This window comes from Echeneis naucrates, chromosome 7 (assembly GCF_900963305.1).
Source record: "Echeneis naucrates chromosome 7, fEcheNa1.1, whole genome shotgun sequence".
In the NCBI taxonomy this organism is placed as follows: Eukaryota; Metazoa; Chordata; class Actinopteri; order Carangiformes; family Echeneidae; genus Echeneis; species Echeneis naucrates.
The window spans coordinates 18,759,328-18,784,889 of NC_042517.1; the positions used below are offsets into that span (position 1 = coordinate 18,759,328).

Here is a 25,562-nt window from a genome sequence, read left to right on the forward strand (position 1 = left end):
CTTTTACACAATTTTCTACAATTCAACAAACAATCAGCATTTCTTTTTTTTGAAAATGATAAGAAGTAGTTTGTTTTATTTTAGCTTTAGCTAGTTACTTTAATGTTATTATATATACTTTATTATGTTACTATTAAAGCTGAGCTGTCTGTGTGTTTTCCATTCAGCTGTATGTGCTCTAAGATAATACTGAAACACATATATATATATATATATATATATATATATATATATATGATATATATATATATATATATATATATCCCTCGCCCGATGTGAGCTGGGATAGGTGATGAAATGAAAATGAAATAATTACAATGAAATGCGTGTTGACTGAATAAACAAAACGTATAACCTACAAAGATTTCTTCATTATACGTCACACTTGTGATGAGTAAGAAACACCTTCATCATGCTACATGTAATAACATCTTAATTAGAGGTTTCAAAGTGCACACTACACATGCGGAAAATAACATTCTTAGTATGTATGCACGTTAATGCACTGGTCTATGCTGCCCGATGAGAGGATGAGCTAAGCTAGCTGCTCGATAGTATAAACAAGGCATTTTATAATGTAAACAGTTCCTTCCAACATTCAAAATACAACTAACTAGTAGATATATATACAACACGCACAAAGCGATTGATAGACAATTAAATTCAACAATAGATACATATAGCATACCTGAAACAGGGGGAAATGAATAAAGCACATGGACACAGGCTTCCTCTACGACAACTTCATTCAAAGTGAAGCGCTGTTGCCAAGAGCTCCCCCTTCTGGCCTCTGCAGGCAAAACTAATCACACAGGATAAGGCTAAACAGGTAGATCACAGATCAAGTGATATTTGTTTTAACCCATTTTATACTTTAATCTTACTTAACATTTTAACCCTTTATAGACATGAAAAGACATGAGTTTTTAGCAACTCATGAATTAATACTCAATGCATATTTTAGTCAAATCAATCTATCACAGTTCCAGCAGCCGCGCGACCTGGAAACGGATAAAGCGGTAGAAGACGGATGGATGGATGGATATATATACATTATATTATATTGTATATTCCGTCCCACTTCTCTCTAAATTCCTGTCTGGTGTGGAAGAACGGATACTAACTGTTTTCATTGTGCATGTGACAGTAAAACATCTTGAATCTCATTTTGTTTCTATTTTATCTCTATTTTTGTTTTTTGTCAGCCTTGGGATAATAAAAGCAGACCACGCCCACTCGCGAGGCCCTCTGACGTCACGTTGCACTACAGAGATGGGAACTCGAGCGAGCGCGGGTGAGTTTGTGACAAACCAATAAAATCTCTCATTTCTGCTTCGTCATCTCAACCGGGAAGTGGTTTGCCGTGTGGAGCACCACAGTTGTGTGTCCGTCCTTCCGTGTGTGTGTTTAAAGTCGGGGTTTATCTGACAGGTAATCATCTCGCTACCGGACCCGTGAGTAAGCATCAGTGGCGTCTATCTACTTTTTAAAAAATATTTATTTATCAAAACAAACTCCTCTTTTTCGATGTTAGCGTTATTTTGCTAACAGTATGGCAACCGTAAGCTAGCAATGTTGTTACCTGTCAAGTCGTTTGTGTCTAAACAGCGTGAGAAGCCAAAGGCTGGGAATAGGGAGGTTTTAGTGTTAGCCTAGAACACGTACAGCCGAATGGAAAACAGACAGACAGCTCGGCTTTAATAATGACACGACGTGTGCTCTTCACTACTTAATGTCAGCAGCTAGCCATTTATGAAGAGGGACCAATCAACAGTGAAAAACATTCAGCCCTCGATAATGTGGACATGTTTAGAGGAAATAAACATGCTTCATTGCCGCATCCTGCAGGAAGGTTTAGCCCTCTAAATACGGGATTGGATGGAGGATTTGACTAATATCATTATAGTTTGTTGACTGTGTTTAGGGCTATCTTTGGGAACTGTGTTGACCATCTGATGGAAATACAAATAAGAATGTTGTTATTTAGTGTTTCTGTGAAACACTAAAGGTAAAGCTGCAGGGATTAGTTGATTAATCAGCTTCTTTGTGCAGGACAAAGTTGGACAGAACTCAAAATTAGATGCCCTCAGGGCATTTTATGTGCTTGTGTATATGTGTATACAGAGCAAATAAGAAACCAAGAAATTGAGAAATTGGCAAGATGTATGTCATGTGGAGGGAGTGTTTCTCAATATTACAGGAAAAAAATTTCCATGTTTCTTATTTAGAAAGTGAAAAAACAAGTCCTTCCTGATTTGCCTCATTTGCAATGATCCTAAGACACACCTTCCTTGGCAGTTTTTAATGAAGGAAGTGGTTTTCCTGTTGTAATAGTTTAACATATTTTCATCACAGTTCACCATTTTTCAAACATTGCTGCTGTATGTAGAAAAAAAGGTAATCTGTTCTTTGCTACTTTTAATTTCAGCTGCACCTAATGATTTTGCCTGCTATTGATTTTTACTTTAACCAATGGGACATTTGTTCTGTAAAAGGTCAGAAAATTGTGAAACATAAGTAACTTTGTTTTCCAGCCAGATGGGTTATTGTTTTGGCCAGATTCCAAATACATTGAGTTTTCAATTGTGGAAGACTATGGAAGCCAGCAAATACTGCCATTTGAAATGTTTGAACAAGTAAAGAATTACTCAGTTAATCAGCAAATCACGTGAGCATTAATCTATGCTAAGCTAAACTCAATAGTCTGCCATCATGACATAATCTACATATTATAAATGTTAGAAATAAAAAATCTTATTTTATTTTTATAGAATCAATATGAACAGGCTACTATTATGAAGACTGCCATTTGATTTTTACACTGTAAATGAAAGAAAATCAGTTACAACCGTAACCCTATCCAAATCTGTAAAACTTCCTTTATTTCCTTCTTTTCTTGTATGCAAGAAAGCATCCCCAGCAGCAAAATGTGAAGTAATTCTCTGAACACTGTTGTGTTTTACATAATTGTCAGAGGTTCCCACCAGAAGGTCACCTGACCACACCTCAGACACAAGTGGAGCATCACAAGTACATCTGTCTTGCAAGGAAACACACCTGTCAGGTGTAGTTATGTTCAGAAGAGAGTATAGGCTGTCTTCTTCCCTTTGGTCTATCTGTGTTGTGTGTGTCCTGTCTGTGCTCAAACCATAGACAAAGATTCCTTTGAACAAAGGAATTTGCAAGAAAAAAATAAAACTAACTACCCTGACGTGTTTGAGAGACAAATTTATGTCAATACAGACATAGTATAATGATGTTAGATAGCAACCTGTGTTTGCCTACTACGATATTCATTTGAGATTTACAGTCTACAAGAATTTGTTCCTTTTTTAATCAACATTTTTTTTCTTTTTTCTTTTTTTATTAGAGAAAATGAGCACCATCCCCCTTTCACGCTCCGAGGTGTTTGGGGAACTGAGGAAGGAACTGTATGAAGATGAAGAGTTCCATCAGTCTGATGTTCACATCTTCATCATAATGGGCGCATCGGTGAGCTTGTGAGCTGCTTAGTGCAAAAGGGGTCATGAGGCAATGCATGGTGGTGTCACGAAAGTGCTTACAATCTGGAGCAATCTTTCCATGCATAAGTTGCTGTGTGATTGTATATATAATTTCTAATTATTTTTTAATTATTATTTTTGAAAGGAAGGCACACACTATCTCTGCAGAAACATTTAACTCCCACATGAATGCCAGGACCTTAAGTTTCCCAGCAAAGCATTACACAGCGATTGCCATGGGCTCTTTGACCAATCTGCAGTTCAGAAACCATTCTCAGGAAGCTGCAATGTGACTTTCTACCATAGCCCACATTGATAGTTAGACACACAGTGTGGTCAAGTTAGGCCAGATATTGGCCAACATTTCAAAGAGAGATTGTTGAAATTGAAATTTTATTAAAAAAAAAAAATACTGCAATAATTGCACATAGCCCAATCTAGGGAAATGTTGAAACTGATTTCAGCAACCTTCTGCAAACAAGTACAGCATGTTATCTAAGCTTTCAAAAGTTTAGAATTGAGTCACTGATTACATCTAAGTTCCTCTTTGGTATCACATTATTTCAATGGTATGTCTTCCCTCTGAGTAGCACATTTGCAGTTAGGTAAAAATTACCAAAAACATTACTGACCATAACAATGCATGCTTTGTACAGCACTGTTTGTCTGTTTATTCAATACAATTAAATATATCTGGATTGTTCACTGTGATACAGTATGCAGGTGTGACATGAATAAAATACAATTTTATATCATTACATTTAAAATTTAATTTTGATGGTGTAAAAAATAAACCAAACTGAGAATCTGATCAAACATAAAATAGTTCAGTTCTCAGTTTGTGTCCCCCCCCCCCCCCCCCCGTTTCCTATTTCCTCATACCATTCATGATTGATTCCAGGAACTAAATAAGTTGAATGCAGCCCTGAGGTTGTTTTCCTTCTGTCCTTGTTAATGTATCTGATAGAGTTCCAGTCTGAGACAGACTGGTCTATGTTAAATTTTAATTTAAATTGAAAGATACTATTGAAACAACTGCTGCAATCGCATGTGAAAAGAATTAGCTTGAGGTGCTCTTGAATAACTAGCCAGACTACAGTAATGTAGCTGCTAATTCATTTGCTTCACTTGCCCTGTTTGCTCTTGGGAACAGAGAGTGGTGCTGCTGCTGATTTTTGCAGTGTCACTCACTGTCAGCATTTTTCTTTGATACACAAGAAGGTACAGGGAAGAGCTGGACTAAGCTGTGTGCACTTGTTGGGTTTTGTTTTTTTTTCTGGGTGTGTTTGATGCTTTCCCTGATGCTATTTTTTCAGTTTATGTCCTTATTCATTGTGTTATACATGCACACATTTACCCACTGCTAGTATATCAGCAGTTATTTTGGTTCAGGCACAATTCAAATGTTTCTTGATGTTTTTTTTACTCTGAACGATTGGCAGTGTCATAACAAGCTGTTGTTATACTCTACATACTTTGGTATAGTGTACAATATTCACTTGCCTTATTTTATCATCTAGAACCTGTCAAACGGTCTCAAAGATGTGTTAAGTTTGACGTTTTTGTTAAGGAAGTAAAGTAACAGGTTCTTTATTAGAATTTCAGAAACCAGAGGGCCTTTTGTGTCCTTGGCAGTTTGTATTGCCACATGCCTTTGATGAGAGATTACAAAAGTTGCACAATTCCCAGTGTGGCCTTCAAACTGCAGCATCTTGAGACTTTTTTTAATTTATTCGTGCACTTGTTAAATAAGCAGCATGATGACTCAAACACAGCATCAACTGTTAAAGTTGTCAGGGCTGAATTTCACTGCAGGATTGCGAGAATTGTGCATATTATATTTGCATTCCACAATTTACATGCCCATAAAGTGCGACTCTTCTGCTGGGAATTACTGCGGTGTTGTACTGTAATCAGTATTAATGTCAAAATGACTTGCTGGAGCCACATACAAGTCAAGGCCATCGAGCAGGGAACCTGATCTGCAGGAATGTGTTTGTGTTAGAGAGGCATACTAGGGGGCAACTACTACTCATTTTGGAAAAATAAATTTAAAGTCCTGGTTGTATAGTGTAAAAAGTCTAAATGTTTACTGTGAAATGATAGTTCTCTCTCCATCTAGGGGGACCTGGCCAAGAAAAAAATCTATCCAACTCTCTGGTGAGTGAACCTCCCATCATTTTGAAAGGCTTTTACATGAATAGTATCGCAGAAGGTGATGAAAGACAATCTCTGATCTGACGGGAAGTCTTGGAACTCGGGTGTGGTGAACCTATTGTTGTTCTCCCAATCTCCCAGGTGGTTGTACAGAGATGGCCTGCTCCCAGAGCAGACATATTTTGTGGGCTTTGCTCGCTCAGACTTGACAGTAGATGTGATCCGAACTTCTTGCATGCCATACCTGAAGGTAAAATATTTGAGATGCATCTTTAAAAAAAATGCTTTGTGATTGACCGCTGATAGATGAATAAATAAATAAATAAATGTAACAAAACCGAATGTCCAACTAGACTCATTCTCAAGTTGAGAGTTGTGAAGAAAAAAAGTTCAAGTTACAGTAAAAATCAGTAAATGCAGGTGTAAACGAAATCATCTCAGTGTATAATCAATCAATTTAAACAACTTGATAATATAAAAGATATCAATGTATAGTTTTTTTGTCACATGAAGTGGATTGTCTACATTTTAGTTAAATCTGTACATTCTTATGTTTTGTGGCCCAGGTATTAGATACGGAAGCAGAGCGGCTGACGGCCTTCTTCAGCAGGAACACGTATATCAGTGGGAAATATGCTGATGACGATTCCTTCTCCAAACTCAACACACACATCCTGTCTCTGCCTGGAGGAACTGGGGCGAACCGTCTCTTCTACCTGGCCCTGCCACCCACCGTCTATCACGATGTTACCAAGAACATAAAGCACCAGTGTATGAGCACAAAGTCAGTGTACACACTTCTTCCAGTGCAGTTGTTTTTCACTGTTCACTCATTGTTTTGCAAATATCTATTTGTGCTTTGGCCATCGTCCTACTATATCTGAAGGACTACAGACATAACCCAACCTCTAAGTAGTAGTAGCAATTTAATTTGGTATTCAGCCATGTGTATTATGGAAAGCATAATTCTATTTGCAGAGGTAGCTTGTAGTTACAGCATTTGCTCAAATAAAATGTGTCATAGATTTTACATCATAGAAGACAGGTATATATTTACGAACAGCACAAATAGAATTATGATTCACAGCTATGTACTTGTATATTTTCCAACCCATTTATCAGTTTTCCAACCCAGCAGCCGATCAGTGAAGGCCAGACCACATAACAGAAATGCCTCTCTCTATTCTATATTAAACAGCACCTCAAGCTGCTGCCTCGAAAATTACCCCAATTTTTCTAAAAAAAAAAAAGTACCAGAGACTGGAAATTATAACCTTTATGAAGATGGGATTGATTGTGTGATTCATCTGGCATACAGTGCTATATAAGTGAATACGATGTCTAATTTAGAAATGTTTCCTGTAATTTTTGGCCCATTGGAGGTGAATTGCAGTCCAACAGCAGCTACTATAATCAGGGTTTTTATGTGATACAAACCGTACAGGATGTGATATCTTCATTTTTGTCTGTGGCTGTTCACCCAGAGGCTGGAACAGAGTGATTGTAGAAAAGCCATTTGGACGGGACCTCAAGAGCTCGGAAGAACTATCCACTCACCTCTCCTCACTCTTCACTGAAGACCAGATCTACCGTATAGATCACTATCTGGGAAAAGAAATGGTGCAGAACCTCATGGTGCTCAGGTAAGAACTGTGTACATCAGACAAATTTAGCTATACCACCAGTGAAATTAAGAACTATAAGCTGTAATACACAGAAGACTGGTTTATTATTTGGAGTATTTATTTGAAATCCATAAAGATCATACCCACATATCCTTACCCTGCCTGGTTTTGCTGTTAAAATTCATCCCCCTTGCCTCTTTTACCACTTTACCACTCCTTTGTGTGTCATGATGCTTTGGTAAGCTTATTTTATTACCTGAGTATATCTACCATATTTTATGATGGCTGCTCAAATGGTCAATGAGTTTGGCCACTGATTTGCTAAGTTCCACCCTTTGCAATACTGTTGGCGCCTGTGGCCATGTTTAAGGGCTGCCCTGGGACAGCCTTGTTGACACAAAGACCAGCAAGCAGTTAGTCACCCTCATGATGAAGAGCCCCACCGGCAAAGATGATGTTTATCTATACAAGCCACCAGGAATGTCAGCAGCAACCAAGCATTATGATGATCTTAGACATAACCAGTCCACCTAGAAGAAGAGCCAGGCACCCCTCGTCCTGTCCATAATTATCATACAAACAGTGATTGGCTCCACCAGTTGGAACAGCGCCAGCTGAAGGCAACTGGCAGACAAAAGAATGATCTGTTAGAACAACTAGGCTACAGCTGCCATCAGAGTTGCTGATGGTGTCAAGACTGGCCACAATAGAGCCTGCCAGAGGAATGTATATCCAAGGATCAGCAAATTCTTTGGTGGAATGAAGAACCGAGGGGTTCAAATCTTTAATAATGAAAAGGAGTAATCCAACTGCTCCCCACCACCCAGCAACAAACAATTTTAATGATTTCTAAGACTACTAGCATCTTAAAACAAACATCAAGTGTTGAGTAAGATGGAGTAACTTGAATTAAGGAACACTTTTCAGCAGAAAGACCTTAATGGAAATTGGCCTCTAAAGAATAAAACTGAATTCAAATATTTATGTATTTGTCTTGAACAGCTGTTCCTGTTTGCTGCATCCTGCTGAGTAGGGAGTGATTATGTGCTGTTTGTTGTAGGTTTGGGAACCGAATCTTTGGACCAATCTGGAATAGAGACAATGTGGCCTGTGTGGTCCTTACCTTTAAAGAACCATTTGGCACTCAGGGACGAGGAGGCTACTTTGATGATTTTGGCATCATCCGGTGAGGAGAAAAACATCTTAGTGGTAGTATAATAAAAATTGTGTAATATTTAGTTCAATACCACATATCCATGTGTTTTACTAATTATTTATATGGTGCTTATAATTTGGGGTGTAAGGTATGAAAGGTTTAGTCATTATCTTACAACCCCACTGATAATACATTTATTTGAGTTTTGTTTTACAGACAGTTACACAGAAAATTAGGGTTAGCTAGTTTTAACTACAATCCCATTTATCATATTTTTCCATCTTTTGTGTGACCAACTGTTCTCCATGTCATATTTAGAGATGTCATGCAGAACCACTTGCTCCAGATGCTCTGCCTCGTTGCCATGGAGAAACCAGCTTCCACCAGCTCTGATGATGTCAGAGATGAAAAGGTCCATAAGCATTTCCCAGAGATATTGTGAAAGAGATATAGGATTGATTTATTTTTCCAAGTAATACCAAATCCAAGCATCTTTACTTGGAGATAGCCATCCATCTTTATCTGTTGTCCTGATGAAGTCGGTGTAATAACCATCATTCAAAAGTTACAAAGTAAAAATATCAATTGTTCTTTTGTGCCTTTTTATCATAGTGACAAACTACTGTAAGTTTGCAGTTTTTCCTGAACTGTTTCACATTAAAAGTCCTGTAGCCTTTTCTATAGTCAAAAAATAATACATGAGAAAGTGTTGAGGGCTGAAGGGTTAAGGAAAACACAAACACAAACTCCTGAGGATATATATTATACTCAGTAGAGGTGTAAGCTGGTGTAAAAATCTAATTATTGTATTTTTACTTGTCCTTTATGCTTTTTTTTTTTTTTTTTTTTTTTTTTTTGCTGTTCACATCACTGGCTACTTTTATACTGTCACTCAAATACTGGCTTGTGTAGCTTACAGTATATTTGAGGAAAAAAGTGACAGCATTTGTATACTCACATATGTTGCCTTGTAGGTCAAAGTGCTGAAGTGCATCGCTCCAGTGTCCATGTCAGATGTGGTGCTTGGTCAGTATGTTGGGGATCCAGAGGGTGAAGGAGATGCCAAGCTGGGCTACCTTGATGATCCTACAGTTCCGAAAGCATCAACACAGGCCACCTTTGCTACAGCTGTACTCTATGTGCACAATGAACGCTGGGATGGTAAACATGAAATGAACCTCTTTGTAAAGTCAATACAACAATTATCACATTTGCCATTTTTGCTTATTGAGTTGTTTTTAAAACTCCTTCTCGTCAGGCGTTCCTTTCATTCTTCGCTGTGGAAAAGCTCTGAATGAGAGGAAGGCAGAGGTACGGCTCCAGTTCACTGATGTCCCAGGAGACATTTTTGGAAAGCAGTGTCACAGGAACGAATTGGTAGTGCGTGTGCAGCCAAATGAAGCCATCTATGCCAAGATGATGAGTAAGAAGCCTGGCGTTTACTTCAGCCCTGAGGAAACTGAGCTGGACCTCACCTACAAGAGTAGATACAAGGCAGGTTCAAGTTGATTTACTGCATTACATACTGTAGTTCTAATAATGTCAACTCTTAGAAAAATAATAACCACATTCACTGATCTAAAATGACAGGAAAAAGAACATAGATTTTAAAGCTACATATTTTTTTCTAGTTTTTTAGTTTTTCTTATTTAAAAACCAGTCAATTAAAACGTTGGTTTTCAGGATGTGAAGCTTCCAGACGCATATGAGCGACTCATCCTGGATGTCTTCTGTGGAAGTCAGATGCACTTTGTACGCAGGTCTGTCTTTGTTTTTTCACCACTGATGTTGCTACCTGGAAACTGAAGCTGCCATTTGGTATGAAATGTTAAAATTAATGCATGTGATGTAATTTAGCTGACCACTAGATGGGACCATTGTGGATAGTTTCTCAGCGTTGCTGGATTTTTCTTTTCCTCTGCTAAATATGGAATGTCCTTCGTCTGCAGTGACGAACTGCGAGAAGCATGGAGGATCTTCACGCCTCTGCTTCATCAGATAGATGCAGAGAAACCGACTCCTACTCCTTACAAATATGGAAGGTAGGAAATGCTGTTCACTGTTCCTCTAACTGGAAGATGAATTCTGTTGGTGGTGAATGTGATTGTTTTTTTGTTTTGTTTTTTTGTTTGTTTGTTTATTTATTGTGTTGTTTGTTTGTTTTTGTTTTGTTTTTTCAGCCGTGGCCCTACAGAGGCTGACGACCTTGCAAAGAGAGTTGGGTTTCGCTATGAAGGGACTTACAAATGGGTCAGCCCACATAGACTGTGAATTTTGATGAGGTGAGGGAGGGGTACAGGTAGGAGAACAGGAGGGTGCAGTAGAGTAAGTGAGTAATGTTGTGTTCTAATACTTGAGTGTCTTTGAAGAAAGAAGTGTTTCCACTGTGTGGATCCACCACAGTAGCAGGAAAAAGAAAAGATATTTAAAAAAGTATTTCTCAGGTATTGTAGTGATTCCGCGGAGTCAGTTCATCAGAAATTCTCAAACCAACGATGAATACAGGCTCTCATCAGTTTTCCTGTCTATTCCCAGCAGCTTTCTGCATCTTAGTTTAGAGGTGGGACCAAGTCAGTTGGCGAATGGACAAAAACAATATGAACCAGCATATTTTTGTGAACATCATGACTGAACTGAACTGGCTCCAAATCCCCATCTCCTATAATTAGGTCTTAATTTGTCAGGATTGTAAAAGGAATAACTGTAACGAAGACAGCAGAGCAACAGCCTGAGTCATGCTCTCCCAGGAGTACTGAACTGTACCAAAGATGGTAACTGAACACAGCAGAAAAGAGGAACAAGAATGAATGTCCATTAGCTGTCACTCTCATAACCACTATCATTATAATAAGTTTTGTTTGCATTAATTAATCATTCTTAATGGATTAAATGTTTTACTCTTCCATATCATTTTCTTTCCTCCTCTGCCTGTGACCAAGGTTGTGATGGTTGTTCTAGATAAATAGACTGTGGTTTCTAAAGGGCAATGGAGACAGGTTTGCTTCAAAGCATTCTTACTGAAATAGTCTTAAATGTCCATCTGGGCAAGTAAAGCAAGCTTATTTTTCTTTGTTTACATTTTACAGATTTGTTCAAGTTGGTTTTTTTTATTATTATTATTATTATTATTATAACATAAGGCAGATGCAGCAGCATCTACCGCAGGTCAACAGTGATTGTCTTTGTAATGAACTATACTGCTGCCACCTTCACATTCATCTAAAGCTAGCTACATTTCCATATCTTGTAATAAATTAAATTTGCCTTGTCTGTATGTTTCATGTTTTGTGGTGGTTTCTTATAGTATGATCCAGGCTGATGATACAAATCATGAAATTAGGAAAAATATAGATTTTCTATCTTGACAAGGTCAGGGAGTTTGATACAATTTTACTTAATCTAAAGATAGCGTGAGACAACTTGGCTTAGGCTAACATGAAGACATGAAATGGTCAAAGGAGACATGTTGCTACCGTATCACACCATCTCCAACACAAAATATTAATGTTGAGTGCTCATTTGTCATCACATTCTCACAAGAGCACTAAGTAGTAATTACGTAAGACCACATCAATCATTGAAATCTGCCTTTACTTTGTGTGTCTAATGCACACCGGGTGTGCAGTAGAGACACAAATCAAAAGTTCTGTGAGTCAAATGGATAATGCTTGAGCTTTTTTTTTCTTTTTTACATGCTACGCACATTAGTAACAGATATACTTGACTAAAACCACAATTCTCCAATTATGTAATCCTTCATTGGTTAATATTTAGTTCATTTGATTCCATTACAAGTTAATTTCAGTTAAGACAGCTTTTGTCATCCAGTCTTTCCTCTAAGAGCTCCATTGCATGCGTGGTTTGTATTTAAAAAAGTGAAACATCAGTTTTCATCAAAGCCCAACATTAGAAGTGAACTAACTGTGGTGTCATAAACTCCCGTAGTGGCCCAATATTAGATCTCTTTCCAACCAGTCTAATCAAAAATGCAACATAAGTGTCTACCTTCATGACTAACTAGTTTACTTTGCTGGCTCTTTTATGGCAGCTTGTTACCATCGCCTGTGGATCACCAGGTTAATCTGGACCTCTACACAGGTCAAAACCAAGCCACTACTGTAGGATAAAAAACGTGCTGCTACTGGTGGCCAAAAAGGAAAATTTACTGGTTTAGTAAAGAGCGTAAACTAAATCAGAATTTGAAAATCATAACTTTGGAGACATTATATAATACTTTTCAAAAAAAATACTGCCAGAAGTATTCTGGCATTTTTTTTTTGTGTGTTGTGCTATCTAGTGATGTGGAAGGAGGGAAAAAGAAAAAAAGTCCATCAATGTGACAGGAGAATTAATTTATTCACAGGCAAATGTTGACCTAATCCGTAGTATGAATTAGGCATAGTAGCGAAAAATGGCTCAGGCAGGATCTCAATAACGAATGGTATAGTGGATGGACGTTACGTAGTTTAGTCTTTGGTTTAGTTTGAAAAAAAAAAAAAAACAACAAAACAGTGCGTTCTAAGGCACTTGCATTGTTCAGTTAAAAACAGTTGCTGTGTGATTGACAGGTTAATACAGTACAAGACAGGAAATATAGTGATTTGTAGCCAACCAAGACATTAAGATCACAGAAAGACAAAGTTACATTGCATCAAAGGACATAACTTGTGATTGAAATGGCATTCACTGGATGGCAACACAATGGTTAGATCAGGCTAATTCCATCACATGAGGCTGTTGAGAGGTTTTTACCCATAAAAAAATCTGAATGCATGACGTAGTGACATAAACATTGTGCAAATCCATTGAGGGTGAAAAAGGACATGACCCAACTTTCATGTTTTCAGATGAATTATAGCAGCCATTTTAAGTCAGGATTTCTCTTAGTGTTGATATTTGGCTGTTGGCTCATGAGAACTGACACCATGCATTCAGATTTCATCTTACTTAAAACAATAAAATAAAGTAAAATTTTCAGGCAAAAAGAAGAGCTGGACCATTACACTTGAAAGATATTTCAAGTCTATGCCAGGAAATGAAAGAAAGCACTTAAAAAGATGCCAGGAACTGAAGGTTGAGGACTAAGTGGTCCAACACTCAAAAATTTGATGCAACCTTTCCAACAAGTGAAGGCAAAATTGAAAGATGCTGACTGACAGGATGTGGCGTGTCAGTCATCCTTCATCAATTTCGGACAGGTAACAGATGAAAAGTGGTCATTTTCTCCATTTAGAAGGCACTTGGTCAGATTGTCGTTGTTTTCTTTTACATATGCTCTGGATGGTTTTGCAAACATTTTATGAACTCTGTGACTGGATGGCCCTGGTAGCAGATCTGGTACACTGCATTGAACAGTGGGAACCTGGAGGAAGAGGAGGGATTGTTAAGCACTAAAAACAGAAAAACTAGGATGGATTGGCATCTTTTCTGTGCAGTGCTATAATTCTGTGTGCTGCTGCTCATCTTACTTGTCAATTAGGTTTTTGTGCTTGAGGATGGCATAAACCTCAGCTGCTGTTGCTGGTCCCTGCAGCTTCTGACCATTCAGCATCTCTTTCTCCAGCTCCTCAATGGACTGAGAAAGGAAAGAAATGAAAGATGACATGCAGAAGTGTCAGCGCATGTGAAACAAGAAGAAAGTTTTCATAACACAGTGTCAAACACAATTAACAGGACAAATAATAACCAACTGTTAAGTGAATATAATGAAGGGCCGACGCTTTAATAACGAGAGGTAGAAATGCAAATGAAAAATACCTGCTATGCAGGCTATATTGAAATGTTGTTCATTTTTAAAATAATTAAAATGCCTGTGGATGTATTTCTCCTACTGTGACCAAGTTGAAAAAAAAAAACAATTCTGAAGAACAAAGACCCCTTTAAAAAAACAAAACAACAAATGAAAATAAAAATAAACTGGTATCCCGATGTAAAAATTGAAAGGAGCTTCTGATTGCAAGTAGACACATGAACAGCCTGTATGTACTATGTTTTCCTGATTTTATGAGTCACAAGCAGATGATGCACTTGTAGGTTTTAACATCCTACATCATACTGATCCTACAGTTCATCCTGTTGTAATTTAATAATTTTTTTTATTCCACTTCACAGAAAATGTCATCCTGTTGGTAGAGTAAAGGTATTTTGGCAACAAACTGCTGCAAAGGCATCTCCTCTGATGGGGTTTATTATAATAAACAACACAAGCAGTTTACCTCCATTTATAATATACACACAACAAACTGGTTTTATTTGTTTACTAACTGCCACAAGTACACAAGAAAAACACTTGTGTACATATAAGTGAATGCCTTGAGAAACATGGTTTAATTTTTTCCGTTTAATGTTTTCCTTCTTGCGCTAGAAAATTCCATTCTGTGTGTTTTGCTCAGCAATAGAGCTTTGGTGAACTACCAGCTTCATTGTAGGCAAATATTCAGCTGGGGCGACTGCAGGATATGGACTTCAAAAATCCGTTCTCACCTTTCCCGTTGTAACAAAGGCCTCGGCTACTTTTCGGTTGCGGCCTCCATAACAGGTAGTGATGAGGTCAGCTACGCCACAGCTCTCCAGGAAAGTGGACGATGACACGGGCCCAGCAGTGCAGAAAATACGGGCAAAGGCAATCATCTCCATCAGGCCCAGTCTAATCACTGCTGCCTTTGTGTTGTCCCCAAAGCCCAGTCCGTCACAGAAACCTGCCCCGACCGCAACAATGTTCTGAGGACAAACAAAGAGTCCAAGAGTTGTAGCAAAAGCTGCATGAGCTGAAGAGACAACAGGGTTCTTTCGGGAAAGGTGTAGACTACCTGACATTCAAAAAACGTCAAATGACTAAACAAACTACAGCGACAATGAACAAATGAATGCGTTCTCGAATCTAAAGCATTAAGACTGCAGTTCCAGGTGGCCTGTACACCTCTTCCCATCTTCATCCTTTTTACTCACTCCATATTCGATCCTGTTATTTGTATTGACTTAATCAGTCAATTAAAATCAGTCAAGGTAACTTTTGTTCATAACTGGATGGATTTTAAAATTGTACTGCATTTGATATAGGGCTGCAACTGTTTTAAGATGTTTATATTGATAAAAATGTAAATAAACTAGAGAAAAGGCTCACATAATCCGCCACGTCACTGATGCCCAAGTCCCCTTGGACTTGGGCATCAGTAGGGCAGATTCAGTCATTGCTGCTGCTGCTGCTTAGACACAGAACTTTGTCACCCTCTGAACATCTGGTGTCTAAAATCAAGTAAAGCATTTGCACCTTTGCATGGATGCATCATTACTTTGCTCCACGTACAAAAAACAAAGCTGAAGCTTTTCAGCTTCTATACTGCAAACACACTGAGACTATTTTCTATGTTGCACACTGGAAAGGTTTGCAAACTGCTACAGAAGATTTTTACAGCCTTTGCTCCATTTTAGCTCAGTACAGTTTCAAATTTTCAAAATTAATTGACAGTCAGATACATAGTTATGTTTCAGGCATGTAGCTGTGTTTTGTGGTGAGAACTCACTTTCAGAGCTCCACAGATCTCCACCACATCGTACTCTTCCACTACAGTAACTCTGAAGTTGCTAGTCTGCATGAGTTCCTTTAGGAGAGCGCCGTGGTTTTTCTTCTTGCATCCTGGAAACAGAATAAAGGAGCCTGATTGTCTCAGCATCTTAACTTTACTTGTTATGTCAGTTCTCTTTATTGATATAAACTTTTCTCTGAGTCATTTATAAAAAAGAAAAAAAGAAGAATAACAAAAAGAAAAAAAAACCCCAAAACAAAAAATTTTTTTAGAGTGCAGCTGAATTGCATCAAATCCCCCAGGTTACATGTATCAGCTGTGATCCAAATAACGCTGATCCTGCTAAAGCAGGTTAGTGCTCTTGATTGTAACAAGGAAAGCCCATGATAGATGCTGTTCTACCACAAGTGCCAATATGTGAAGAAAATGTCAAACTGAACCAGCTCACTCTGTCATACAGCAGCTGAGCAGCAGATTAAACCTTCACCCCCATGCTGACAATGCAAAAAACTCAAGAACATGAGAGCACAAGGCTTGAACTTTGTATAAGGACTTCAAATTTGGTCACAAGCGCAACTTTGCCCTAAATACTTAAGAAATCTCCAACTAAAAACAAAGTTAATATGCTAAGCAATCAAAATTTTGTCAAGGTCATAAAATATAAAACCACAGTAATGACTCACCGATGGTGGTCTCACAGAACTTCTCATCAGCAACCTCATTGGCAATGTTGGCCCCCATCAGCACGCTCATGGTGATGCCGAGCTTCTCCTGGATCACATCAGAGATGAGCTTCAGGCCATCAGGTCCCTCATCTACCCCCTGGTAGAACAAACACACACAGTATTTACATTGGTTTGCAGGTCAAAGAGCACACTTGGCATGTGGTTGATGGCTGTTTGACCAGGCCTGACACTCTGTGTCTGGCATACAACATACGAGTCAGAGACAGATTACTAAAAATAAAATAATAAGATACACTATGGAGTTTAACCTTGATGAGAGAAATTCCGAGGGCATCACTCTTTATCTTGCCCTTAATGGTGTCGCACACTCTCCCAACAAACTGATGTGGGATCACAAATACCAAAATATCTGCATCACTGGATGCCTCCACCAGGTCTGGGACGGCGAGCTGGATAAGGAGAAAGAGATAATCAGGATGATGTTGACAGAGATAAGACATACACCGACGCCTGTTGCAACTCATTGAGGAGGTTAAAGGCCAGATGCAGATAAAAAGCAAAATAGCATAAAAATGCAACAGACAGAACAGTGAATCTGTCAAATGAGAAGAAAACAAACAGTTCTTACCACATTTGCTGGTAACTTGTGGCCAGGGAGGTACTTTATATTTTCGTGTTCAGTGTTGATTATTTCAGTTAGTTTGCGTCCGTTCACCATCTCTTCAAACACCCACATTTTTACAGTGTTTGCAAATTTGGAATTCTTAGCTGCATTGGCACCCACTATCTTTGCAATAGCCGATCCCCTGCATTGTTAAAAAGAAAAGAAAAAAGAAAGCTTAACATTGAATTAATCGGAAAGCCAATTTCCTCCAATTTCCACAGAGATAGTGCAAAATGAAAAGAGTAAATTAATTGAATAAATTAGGAATAGTGGTTGTATATATAGTTGGCTGCGGAGCAGGGATAAAAACAATGATTAATACTTCAATTTAGTGAAAGCAGAATTGAAAACATTAAAGTGTCTGCTCCAGAAGATACTCATGGATGATGAAATCCTCCAACATCCTGTAAAGCTGGCCTTTTAAATCTTTCTTACTATGACAGCTGATGTGATCACCAGGACATTTCCTCTCTTTGATCATCACTTAATGTTTTCTGAGCTTCATGAGATCAGATGATAAGATACTGTGTCCATTTGGTATGAGGCAGCAAAACTTCATGAAGTTTTCCTGTCATTTTAGATACATCTGCCAAACAATAGTGTCCAATAGTACTTTAATATAATTTTAGACAAAATGTCTATTTTATAGTACTAACAGATCAATTCGGCATAACACTGCAAAGTTTGGATTTGATTTCTTTCCAGCAAACGCTAGAAACCACACTGCATGTGAGTACATAGCCTGTAAGTAATAGAATAAATCATCTGAGGTGGATTGTCTAAAACTACGAGCCAAATTTAAGACCTTGAAGTTTCATTTGGGAAAATAATTTTAAATAATATAAATCCAGATTGTGCAGCTATTTAATTTGGATGATTAAAAAAAAAAAAAGAAAAGGGCTGAACGTACTGCAGAGAGTGGATGGGCTGATGCCTGTAAAATAATACTAAACACACTGCAGAGATGAGGATGATCTGAACATGTTGTGTTATAGTGTTGTGCTTCTTTTGTTGACACGTGGTGTCTGAAAAACCGCAAAATCTTTTGAGATCGTGATGGACATATGGCCAATTTTATCTCCAAAATGTGATCAGGTGACCTCAAACCGAAGCTAAAGTGGACTTCAACATAAACGACTTTGGGATTAAAAGCCGCAGAAAATCAAACTTTGTCTCTCATTCCCGTGGTTAAAACAAACTAACCCTCCCCCCCCGAAAAAAAAAAAAAAAAAAAAAAGTGGCTAGTTCACGTTAGCCGGCTTCCGGCTAGCTGCAGGTTACACACCTCAACAGAGCCCAGCTGGTCTCCGGGCCGATCCGGATCACGGTTCATCACACCAAAAACACTAACAACTCACCAGTTTCCTGAGCCGACGATGCAGACTTTCTTCAGAGCTGCCATTGTGAGGAGGGAAGCCGATGAGAGGAGGCGAACCTGCACGGCGGTTATGCAACAAGCCCCGAGCTGCAGGCGGACTTTATTGTCCTCTCAGAGGGGGGAGACTCTGTCCCGCCCACCGAGGACAGGACCGAGGGGGGCATCCAGTAAGCCGGGGCCAGCGGACTCAAAGGTCAATCCGAGCTCTGCATGGCTGCTTTATTAAACTTTATAGTGTCTGAAACGACATGCGTGGGTGAGGAGACCCCCTCCCCCCCCACACACACAATCTGCCACAAAAAACTTGTGTCATTTGTGTTCATTTGGCTCTAACTAATGTTGCCTCAGATCCCTCATGCCCACATTTCAGGACATGGCTGGATCACAGACTGGGTTTATAGCTCTGGGGCAAAAGTCAGCTGTTGTGTCAGACCCAAAAAAAGGCCCTGGAGGCCAAAGGTCAGACTTAATTTTATATCTGACTTTATCAGAGTCATTGCAAATGTTTACATTCAAGCACCCCCCCCCCCCCCAAAAAAAAGAAAGTCAAAATTAAAACAGACAGATCTCAGGGAGCCTGGACTGAGACATTGTTTGCTAATATTGTTGTTGTTGTTGTATTATTTGTTTTATGCGAGTTTGATCCTAAAATCTCTCATGTCTGTATGATAATCAATTATGGTTCTGAGGCTGTATCTCTGAAAGTATTAGTAGCTCATGATCCTTGTTAACTTTGTTAACTAAATAACCTTTTCTCTCTGCCAGGAGAGTTACCTAATGGTATTGGTCATTTTACCTATATACATTATGTGATTTGGCTACTTCCTTCACCATTACACCATAAAATCAGAATTCACTCCTTGAACTTTGCCTGCTCGTTTATTTACCTGGGATGTGCTGGCAGGAAAAGTTATTGCATCAAGGTTCATTAAGTATGAGATAGATCCAGGTACCAATTAAACAATAAAATAGCCACACAAACACTAAGTAATTATATTGCAGCTTTTGTTTGCGCGCCGCAAATCCTAGGATTACCAAGATAGTCCACTCACCGAAGCATAAAACCAGCAGTGAAAGAGGACTTCTTAACTGAGTTCACTGAGATCTGTTTGTCCATGGACAGCCAGAGACTTTCCCATTGTATCTCTGTTTTTACCCATTTATTTTGAACTGTTTTTTAACTAAGTGCATCCGAATAGCCGAGGTCTGGAGAAGAGGGTTAGGGTTAGAGACATTCAGTTGTGTATTATTTGCAAAACATGATTTTCAGAGGGTGTAGATTTAAAAAGAACAAATACTGATCCACTCTGTCATCAGTGCTACTGTTGTCCACTTTCCGTGTTGTTCTTAGCCCAAACAATCATGGCGGAATTCAATATGTTATTGAAATTAGTTTAATGCTTTTACAACAGTCATTATGCCTTTGTGGAAATTATATCAGCGTGAACTATCTCTTTGCCCTTAAACACATATAGTATTTCTTATAACTTCATAGGTTCCTACTGTGCTGAAGCTTTAGTCATATCCCCCGCTTGTAAGTTGCTGTCAAATGAGTAAATATTCATTTTAAAGCCCATCAGTATTACACACAATGTTTTTTTTTATCTATCTATCTAATTGAAACAGCTTATTTGATAACATATGAAATGGAAACGTTCCAATTCAAATATTAGCTCAAATGTCTTAAACGCTGTTATATCCACAGGACATTCACGTGTTGAATTTCCAACAAGCAATCAGCCGTCAGCACATTAAAATTCAGGACATCAGCCACAGACAGATGATTGTGGGAAGTTTTTTATGGTTTAAAGAGCTCAAACATAAAGGGACCTTATTGTGCAAGAGTTTGAGAGCTGACAGAAAAGGGAACATAGGAAGGAACTAAACTTCAGATTCAGCATTCTGGTTTCTATTCACTTCTACTGAAAAGTGCTCAGAATTATATCTCAGGCACAAATATGGTATCATAAGTCAAATTTTAATGCATTTAAAGTGCTTCCTTTTTAGATGATCCCAGCAGAGCACTCTATATTCACTAAACAGTCTCTAATGGCGAAGATGCTATTTTTAATTTAACGTTTAGCGTTGAAGATGGCTTAAATAATTTTACGCTCTGAATGTGCAGTCACTGGCTTCTCTCTGCCATTTGTTGAAATAGGCAAAAAAAGACCATCAGTCATAAATGCATCTTTTTCTTTTGACACATTTTATTTAATTGTCATCAATGCTCAATGCTCAAAGTTTTAAAGGAGCTTTTTTTATTTATTTGGTATTACGTCATCCTGAGAGGAACATGAATATCAAAACAACATTTTGTGCCAATCACTCTAGTAGTTAAGGCTCCTCACTTAAAACCACAAATGTCAACCTCATTGTGGTGCAAGAGAAAAAGTCAAGTGGCTATTTAAAGTCAATAAGATTAATCTTCTGGGGATTGTCAGTGTCTTTACAAAATGTCACAGCTATTGATTCAAAAATATTTCAGGTTGGACCAAAGTTATAAACAGACAAACCTAGAGGCAGGCTGCCGGTGCAGCTAGATGTTGATGGCAAGCAGGAATCGATAATAATGATATACAGTGAAAATGTAAACCGTCTCTGCTGTGGATTCATTTACTTTGTATTTGATATCAAAGTATGGCTCAGACTGGCTGATGCTACCTTTTGAGTGCGAACACTTGTGAACAGCAGAAGTGTAAATGATGACTCAGAACACTTTTAAATGAATAAAAGCTGCATAAAGTTAGCCTTTAATCTTTCATATTACAACTGCTCCAAGGTCAGTATATATCTATACATCACCAGACTAAAATTATATATATATATATATATATATATATATATATATATATATATATATATATATATATATATATGCAATAAAAATGGATAATCAAAAATGGAGGCAAAAGTATAACAAAATCTGGAAGCACGGCGACCGAAGAAGTTGTTTGGAGATGCATGAACTCATGCACTGGATGCTAGAAAACAACAATCCTGCAGTTTATTTTTATTTACTGATGAAAAATTGTATAATTAGCTGTGATTATAGCAGTACAAAGGAACGAAAGAGCCTCATACTTGAATATTGTCTTTGATAAATATTACTTGTGCAAATAAACCATATGCAACCATATGTACACAAAAACTGAATTGAGGCACACAGCTAGCTTATATTAAAGTACAACATCAGACTCATAAGAATATGCTTATATACTAAGATTATTATCCATAGTCATTACCAGAATATACATTAAATTACAACTGATGGTATGATTGTGCTTGATTATATCACTACACAGCTGCATGCTATTACAATTCCACTTTTCTTCTGGGAACACCAGAGCAGGTGGATAACTCCAAAAGGATATTTTCCTTGTTTGTTGATCTGAGGGGAATAGTGGATATGAGGGCAGGATCTCAAATTTTCCTTTATTGGCTTCTGAAATTGGCTCAGACATTTGGGTAACATTGATAACACCCACACCCAAAGTGTAAACTCATACTCACAATGCACAACCCAACACACAGAAGGAATGATGGACACAAACTGCATTTGGACGTGCAGATGATCAGTTAATCGATGGACCTCAATGAAGATGCCTACTGTACAATGCTACATGCAAGTTAGAGCCCTAGAAGAAGAAAAAAAACACATTCAACATATTTATTCCCATTAATTTCCACTCGCCTTGTTAATACACACATGAAATCCCTTAAATGATGGCAGCAACCTCTCCATTCATCAGCAGCCTCCGTGTAAAAGAAATCAATGACATTCCTTTGAAATTGCCAGGAAACAGCTTTTTCTATTTCCAATTTCTTCTGAGAGCTACAATATACAGTGATTGTCACTGTCACTGGAACTTAACTGTGTATTATACAGTATGTAGCACCTGGTCCAGATGGTGAAGCTTTGGTGGTAAACTTTAATGTTTGTTCATGATCTGCTTGTGTGTATTAAATTTTGCTGGCTGTGACTCCACTTCTACTTCTCGGTAAAATAGCTGCTCAATTAATTACTCAATTACTATTAATTTAGCAGGGAGGCCAGAGCCGTGGGAAATAGCTAAATTGTCATTTGTACAATTTGGTTAAATACAAATTGAACAATGAAGATGCAAATTAATGACATTTAGAGGTGGTGTTAGATGGGTTGATGGATTTTGTTAATCTTTGAAACATGCGCTACGCCCGCCCTGTTTCCATGCTTTATGCTGCAGCTAGCTGTGGCTTGATATTCAGTAGACACAGGAATTTAATTGAAGCTGCGAAGCTCTCCAAACGTTCCAGCTCAGTTCAATACATTCAGGGTCTTGGATACCACAGCCCGAGACTACTTGGTGCATTTGACCAGTAGCCTATTAGAGCCCAATGTCAGTTCATATGAAATATTACTTCAAAATGGAAATCACTGGGTCTTTTTTTTTTTTAATCTGACTTAATAACTTTACTACTTGTGGTTTTGGTCTGCCAAATATTATTAATCAATTCATTCATTATCTTCTCTGATAGTGTCATTGCTGTAGCATTTATGCAGCAAACGTTTAGATGTATCACACTCGGAAAAGCGAAGGTAGAACTAATGACATTAACTACAGCTCTGTTCTATTAATGTGAGATGATTATTTAATTTTCAATTATGATATTTTTCAACCTGATCTTCTTAATTACGCAAAAATGACAAATTTCTTATGAATTTGCTCAGCTCATAAAGTCTTCATACAGCTGTCACCCTGCAAGATGAGGTAGTACAATATACTGGCAAAATGGACAGGGTTTATAAACGGAAGACTGTTTGAAGATGAGGAGATTCGATTCAAATGGAAATTTGAAGAACGATTGATGAAAACAAATTGGTAACACTTGTTTTACAGGTCTGCCACAATAATTTCTCGAAGGCTAGCAGAAAAGGTGGTGTTTAATTGCAAGAAAATTAGATGCAACTTTTAAAGCTGTAATTTTAATCAGTTCAGTTAGTGGTCTTAGGTTCATATTTGACCTCGGTATAAATTTCCATGGAAAAAAAATTTGCTCTATTCTATTTGAATATTTATTAGGCTATGCTCTGAAAAATGTCATAGCTGCTGCAACTGAACAGCTAGAAATAAATGGAAATTATTCATCTGAGCTGTCCTAAGTACCAAATTGCATGTCTTTTAAAAATGGTTTAGGAGAGTATTAGGAAATTGGAATTTGTGAATCTGTCAAAAAAAAAAATAAATAAATAAATAAATAAAATAAACAAACAAAAAAGCCACAAACAGAGAAATACCAGTGAACAAAATATACCAAATGAACACAACAGCAAAAAAAAAAAAAAAAGTAAAAATAATTTTGAAAATGATAATAGAAATAAAAAAAGACAGGTGACACTGCCATTGCACAGCTGCAATTTCTAAAGTTTTTTAACTGAACAAATGAGATGAACATTTATAATCCATGTCCCCATTTATTGTATCTGTGATTGTGTCTTAAAAAGCTGTTGACAGATAACCATGCAGTTATTCTAATCTTTTTTGAATTCATCACATGTTGATGACTGGTTTCTGTTATCCTGCTGCCTGTGTGGCCGGCTCTTAACTCCAGTCATAGTAACGTATCCACTTTGTGTCTCACTAACCCTCAAACGGTGGAGCCCAAACACTATCTCTGTGGCTCCAGAAGTCTGCTCCAGCCAACTGCAGCGAACAAAGTTCATGAAACCAATCAGAGACAAGAGAGTGCCCTCTTCCTCTTCCTCCTCAGGGCCGCAGACAACTAGTGAAAGTTACTGACGTGACACTTGACATCATCTAAGCTCAGTACTGTTCCCTGGTCGTTGTTATTGTTGTGCTTGTGCTTCTTATTGGAGCAGCGACACAACTTGTACTTTATCACCTGCGAGGATAACAGAGTAGGACAATGTGATTAACAGCCTGCACACTTTGGGTCAACGAGATTGGAAGGAACACAGAAACGGTATTTATCAGTGTGTGTTAAAGATACGCAGTCTCAATTCACACACTTTCCAATCTGTCATTTAATAATATTTCAATTCAAGTCTAAAAGCTGTTTGGAGAAGTATTGTCTTTTACTGGCCAAACTCTAAAATTAAATAATGTGCAATTAAAGTTTACTGGAATCTACTCATAAAATATCACCATGTGTACATTTTTTCACAATTTTACTGCAACGACCCCCAGATTATGAAAATGAGATACTAAAACAGACACTTTAGTAAATGAGTCTCACCTCATATAGGTAGTCAAATATCTCCAGAATAGTGAGTATGCTTGCCCCAATAAAAAGTCCCATCTGACCACCGATATCACCTGAATTAAAAAAGTAATATGAAAAACCAGAATCATATAACTCAGAAATATAACCAATCAACGGCACATGATCGACATCAATCAAACTGTACCTAAAAGTCCAGCCACTTCATAAGCCTTCTTTTGTTCGATAGTCTCATAGTTGAGAGCTTCAAAAAAGATATCTAAAACCAGGATGTTCTCCCTGTGGACAAGAAAAATAAGCCAGCAGAAGCATTCACATTCGGGTGCTGGTGATGCTTTAATCCAACTCTCACAGTTTAGTATTAATAAGCAGTGTGGCTGCCTTAATGAATAAAATGTTTTTACTGCTGTTTTTCAAACTTTATTTTAAAGCTTGTGTGTCTGATGGCGTGCTTCACATACGTACTTAATATACTGCTCAGATTTGTTGTATTTCTTTGCAAGATATTTAGCAGAGGCCTTGCTGGGGATCTTGACAAAAGACAGCTCTTTGCTGTATCTGGTCATGTTGCATGGAGTCTCACAAATACAGAAATCATTGTCTCGCTCCACAAGGAAATCTAGAGAGAGGAAAACCATAGCTCAGCTT

The 25,562-nt window shown here is 37.9% G+C and overlaps 3 protein-coding genes across 8 annotated transcripts in view; 1 reads left to right on the forward strand and 2 right to left on the reverse strand.

Annotated features, from left to right (window-relative positions):
* The first annotated feature begins 1,272 nt into the window (after positions 1-1,272).
* LOC115046446 (glucose-6-phosphate 1-dehydrogenase) lies at positions 1,273-11,715 on the forward strand. 4 transcript variants are annotated; one of them, XM_029506832.1, is made up of 13 exons: positions 1,273-1,294; positions 3,371-3,492; positions 5,626-5,663; positions 5,802-5,910; positions 6,227-6,444; positions 7,145-7,303; positions 8,346-8,471; positions 8,760-8,853; positions 9,416-9,602; positions 9,700-9,935; positions 10,125-10,201; positions 10,391-10,483; positions 10,622-11,715. In XM_029506832.1, exons 1-13 carry the CDS (start codon positions 1,273-1,275, stop codon positions 10,710-10,712), a joined length of 1,572 nt encoding a protein of 523 aa, XP_029362692.1. In that variant the 3' UTR covers positions 10,713-11,715. The 4 variants fall into 4 exon arrangements, with proteins under 4 accessions (XP_029362692.1, XP_029362693.1, XP_029362695.1 ...); XM_029506833.1 differs by lacking the exon at positions 1,273-1,294 and adding an exon at positions 1,342-1,454; XM_029506835.1 differs by lacking the exon at positions 1,273-1,294 and adding an exon at positions 1,353-1,431.
* Positions 11,716-12,807: 1,092 nt separating this feature from the next.
* LOC115046194 (glycerol-3-phosphate dehydrogenase [NAD(+)], cytoplasmic) lies at positions 12,808-18,800 on the reverse strand. 2 transcript variants are annotated; one of them, XM_029506408.1, is made up of 8 exons: positions 18,676-18,800; positions 17,282-17,459; positions 16,962-17,033; positions 16,651-16,789; positions 15,965-16,077; positions 14,925-15,161; positions 13,910-14,016; positions 12,808-13,803 (listed from the first exon to the last, which is right to left on the reverse strand). In XM_029506408.1, the coding sequence occupies exons 1-8, from the start codon at positions 18,717-18,719 to the stop codon at positions 13,707-13,709; spliced, it is 987 nt and encodes a 328-aa protein (XP_029362268.1). In that variant the 5' UTR covers positions 18,720-18,800; the 3' UTR covers positions 12,808-13,706. The 2 variants fall into 2 exon arrangements, with proteins under 2 accessions (XP_029362268.1, XP_029362267.1); XM_029506407.1 differs by having other exon boundaries at positions 16,962-17,102.
* A 5,637-nt stretch (positions 18,801-24,437) lies between these two features.
* The window catches only part of LOC115046356 (acid-sensing ion channel 1-like), a 40,267-nt gene continuing 39,142 nt past the window's right edge, over positions 24,438-25,562 (reverse strand). The window contains exons 7-10 of one of the 2 annotated variants that reach the window (XM_029506675.1): positions 25,380-25,533; positions 25,102-25,193; positions 24,930-25,009; positions 24,438-24,575 (exon numbers count right to left, since the gene is read on the reverse strand). In XM_029506675.1, coding sequence (XP_029362535.1) covers positions 24,456-24,575; positions 24,930-25,009; positions 25,102-25,193; positions 25,380-25,533 — 446 coding nt within the window. In that variant the 3' untranslated portion in view covers positions 24,438-24,455. Of the gene's footprint in view, positions 24,576-24,929; positions 25,050-25,096; positions 25,194-25,379; positions 25,534-25,562 lie in introns of both variants that reach the window. The other variant, XM_029506674.1, reaches the window with a different exon arrangement.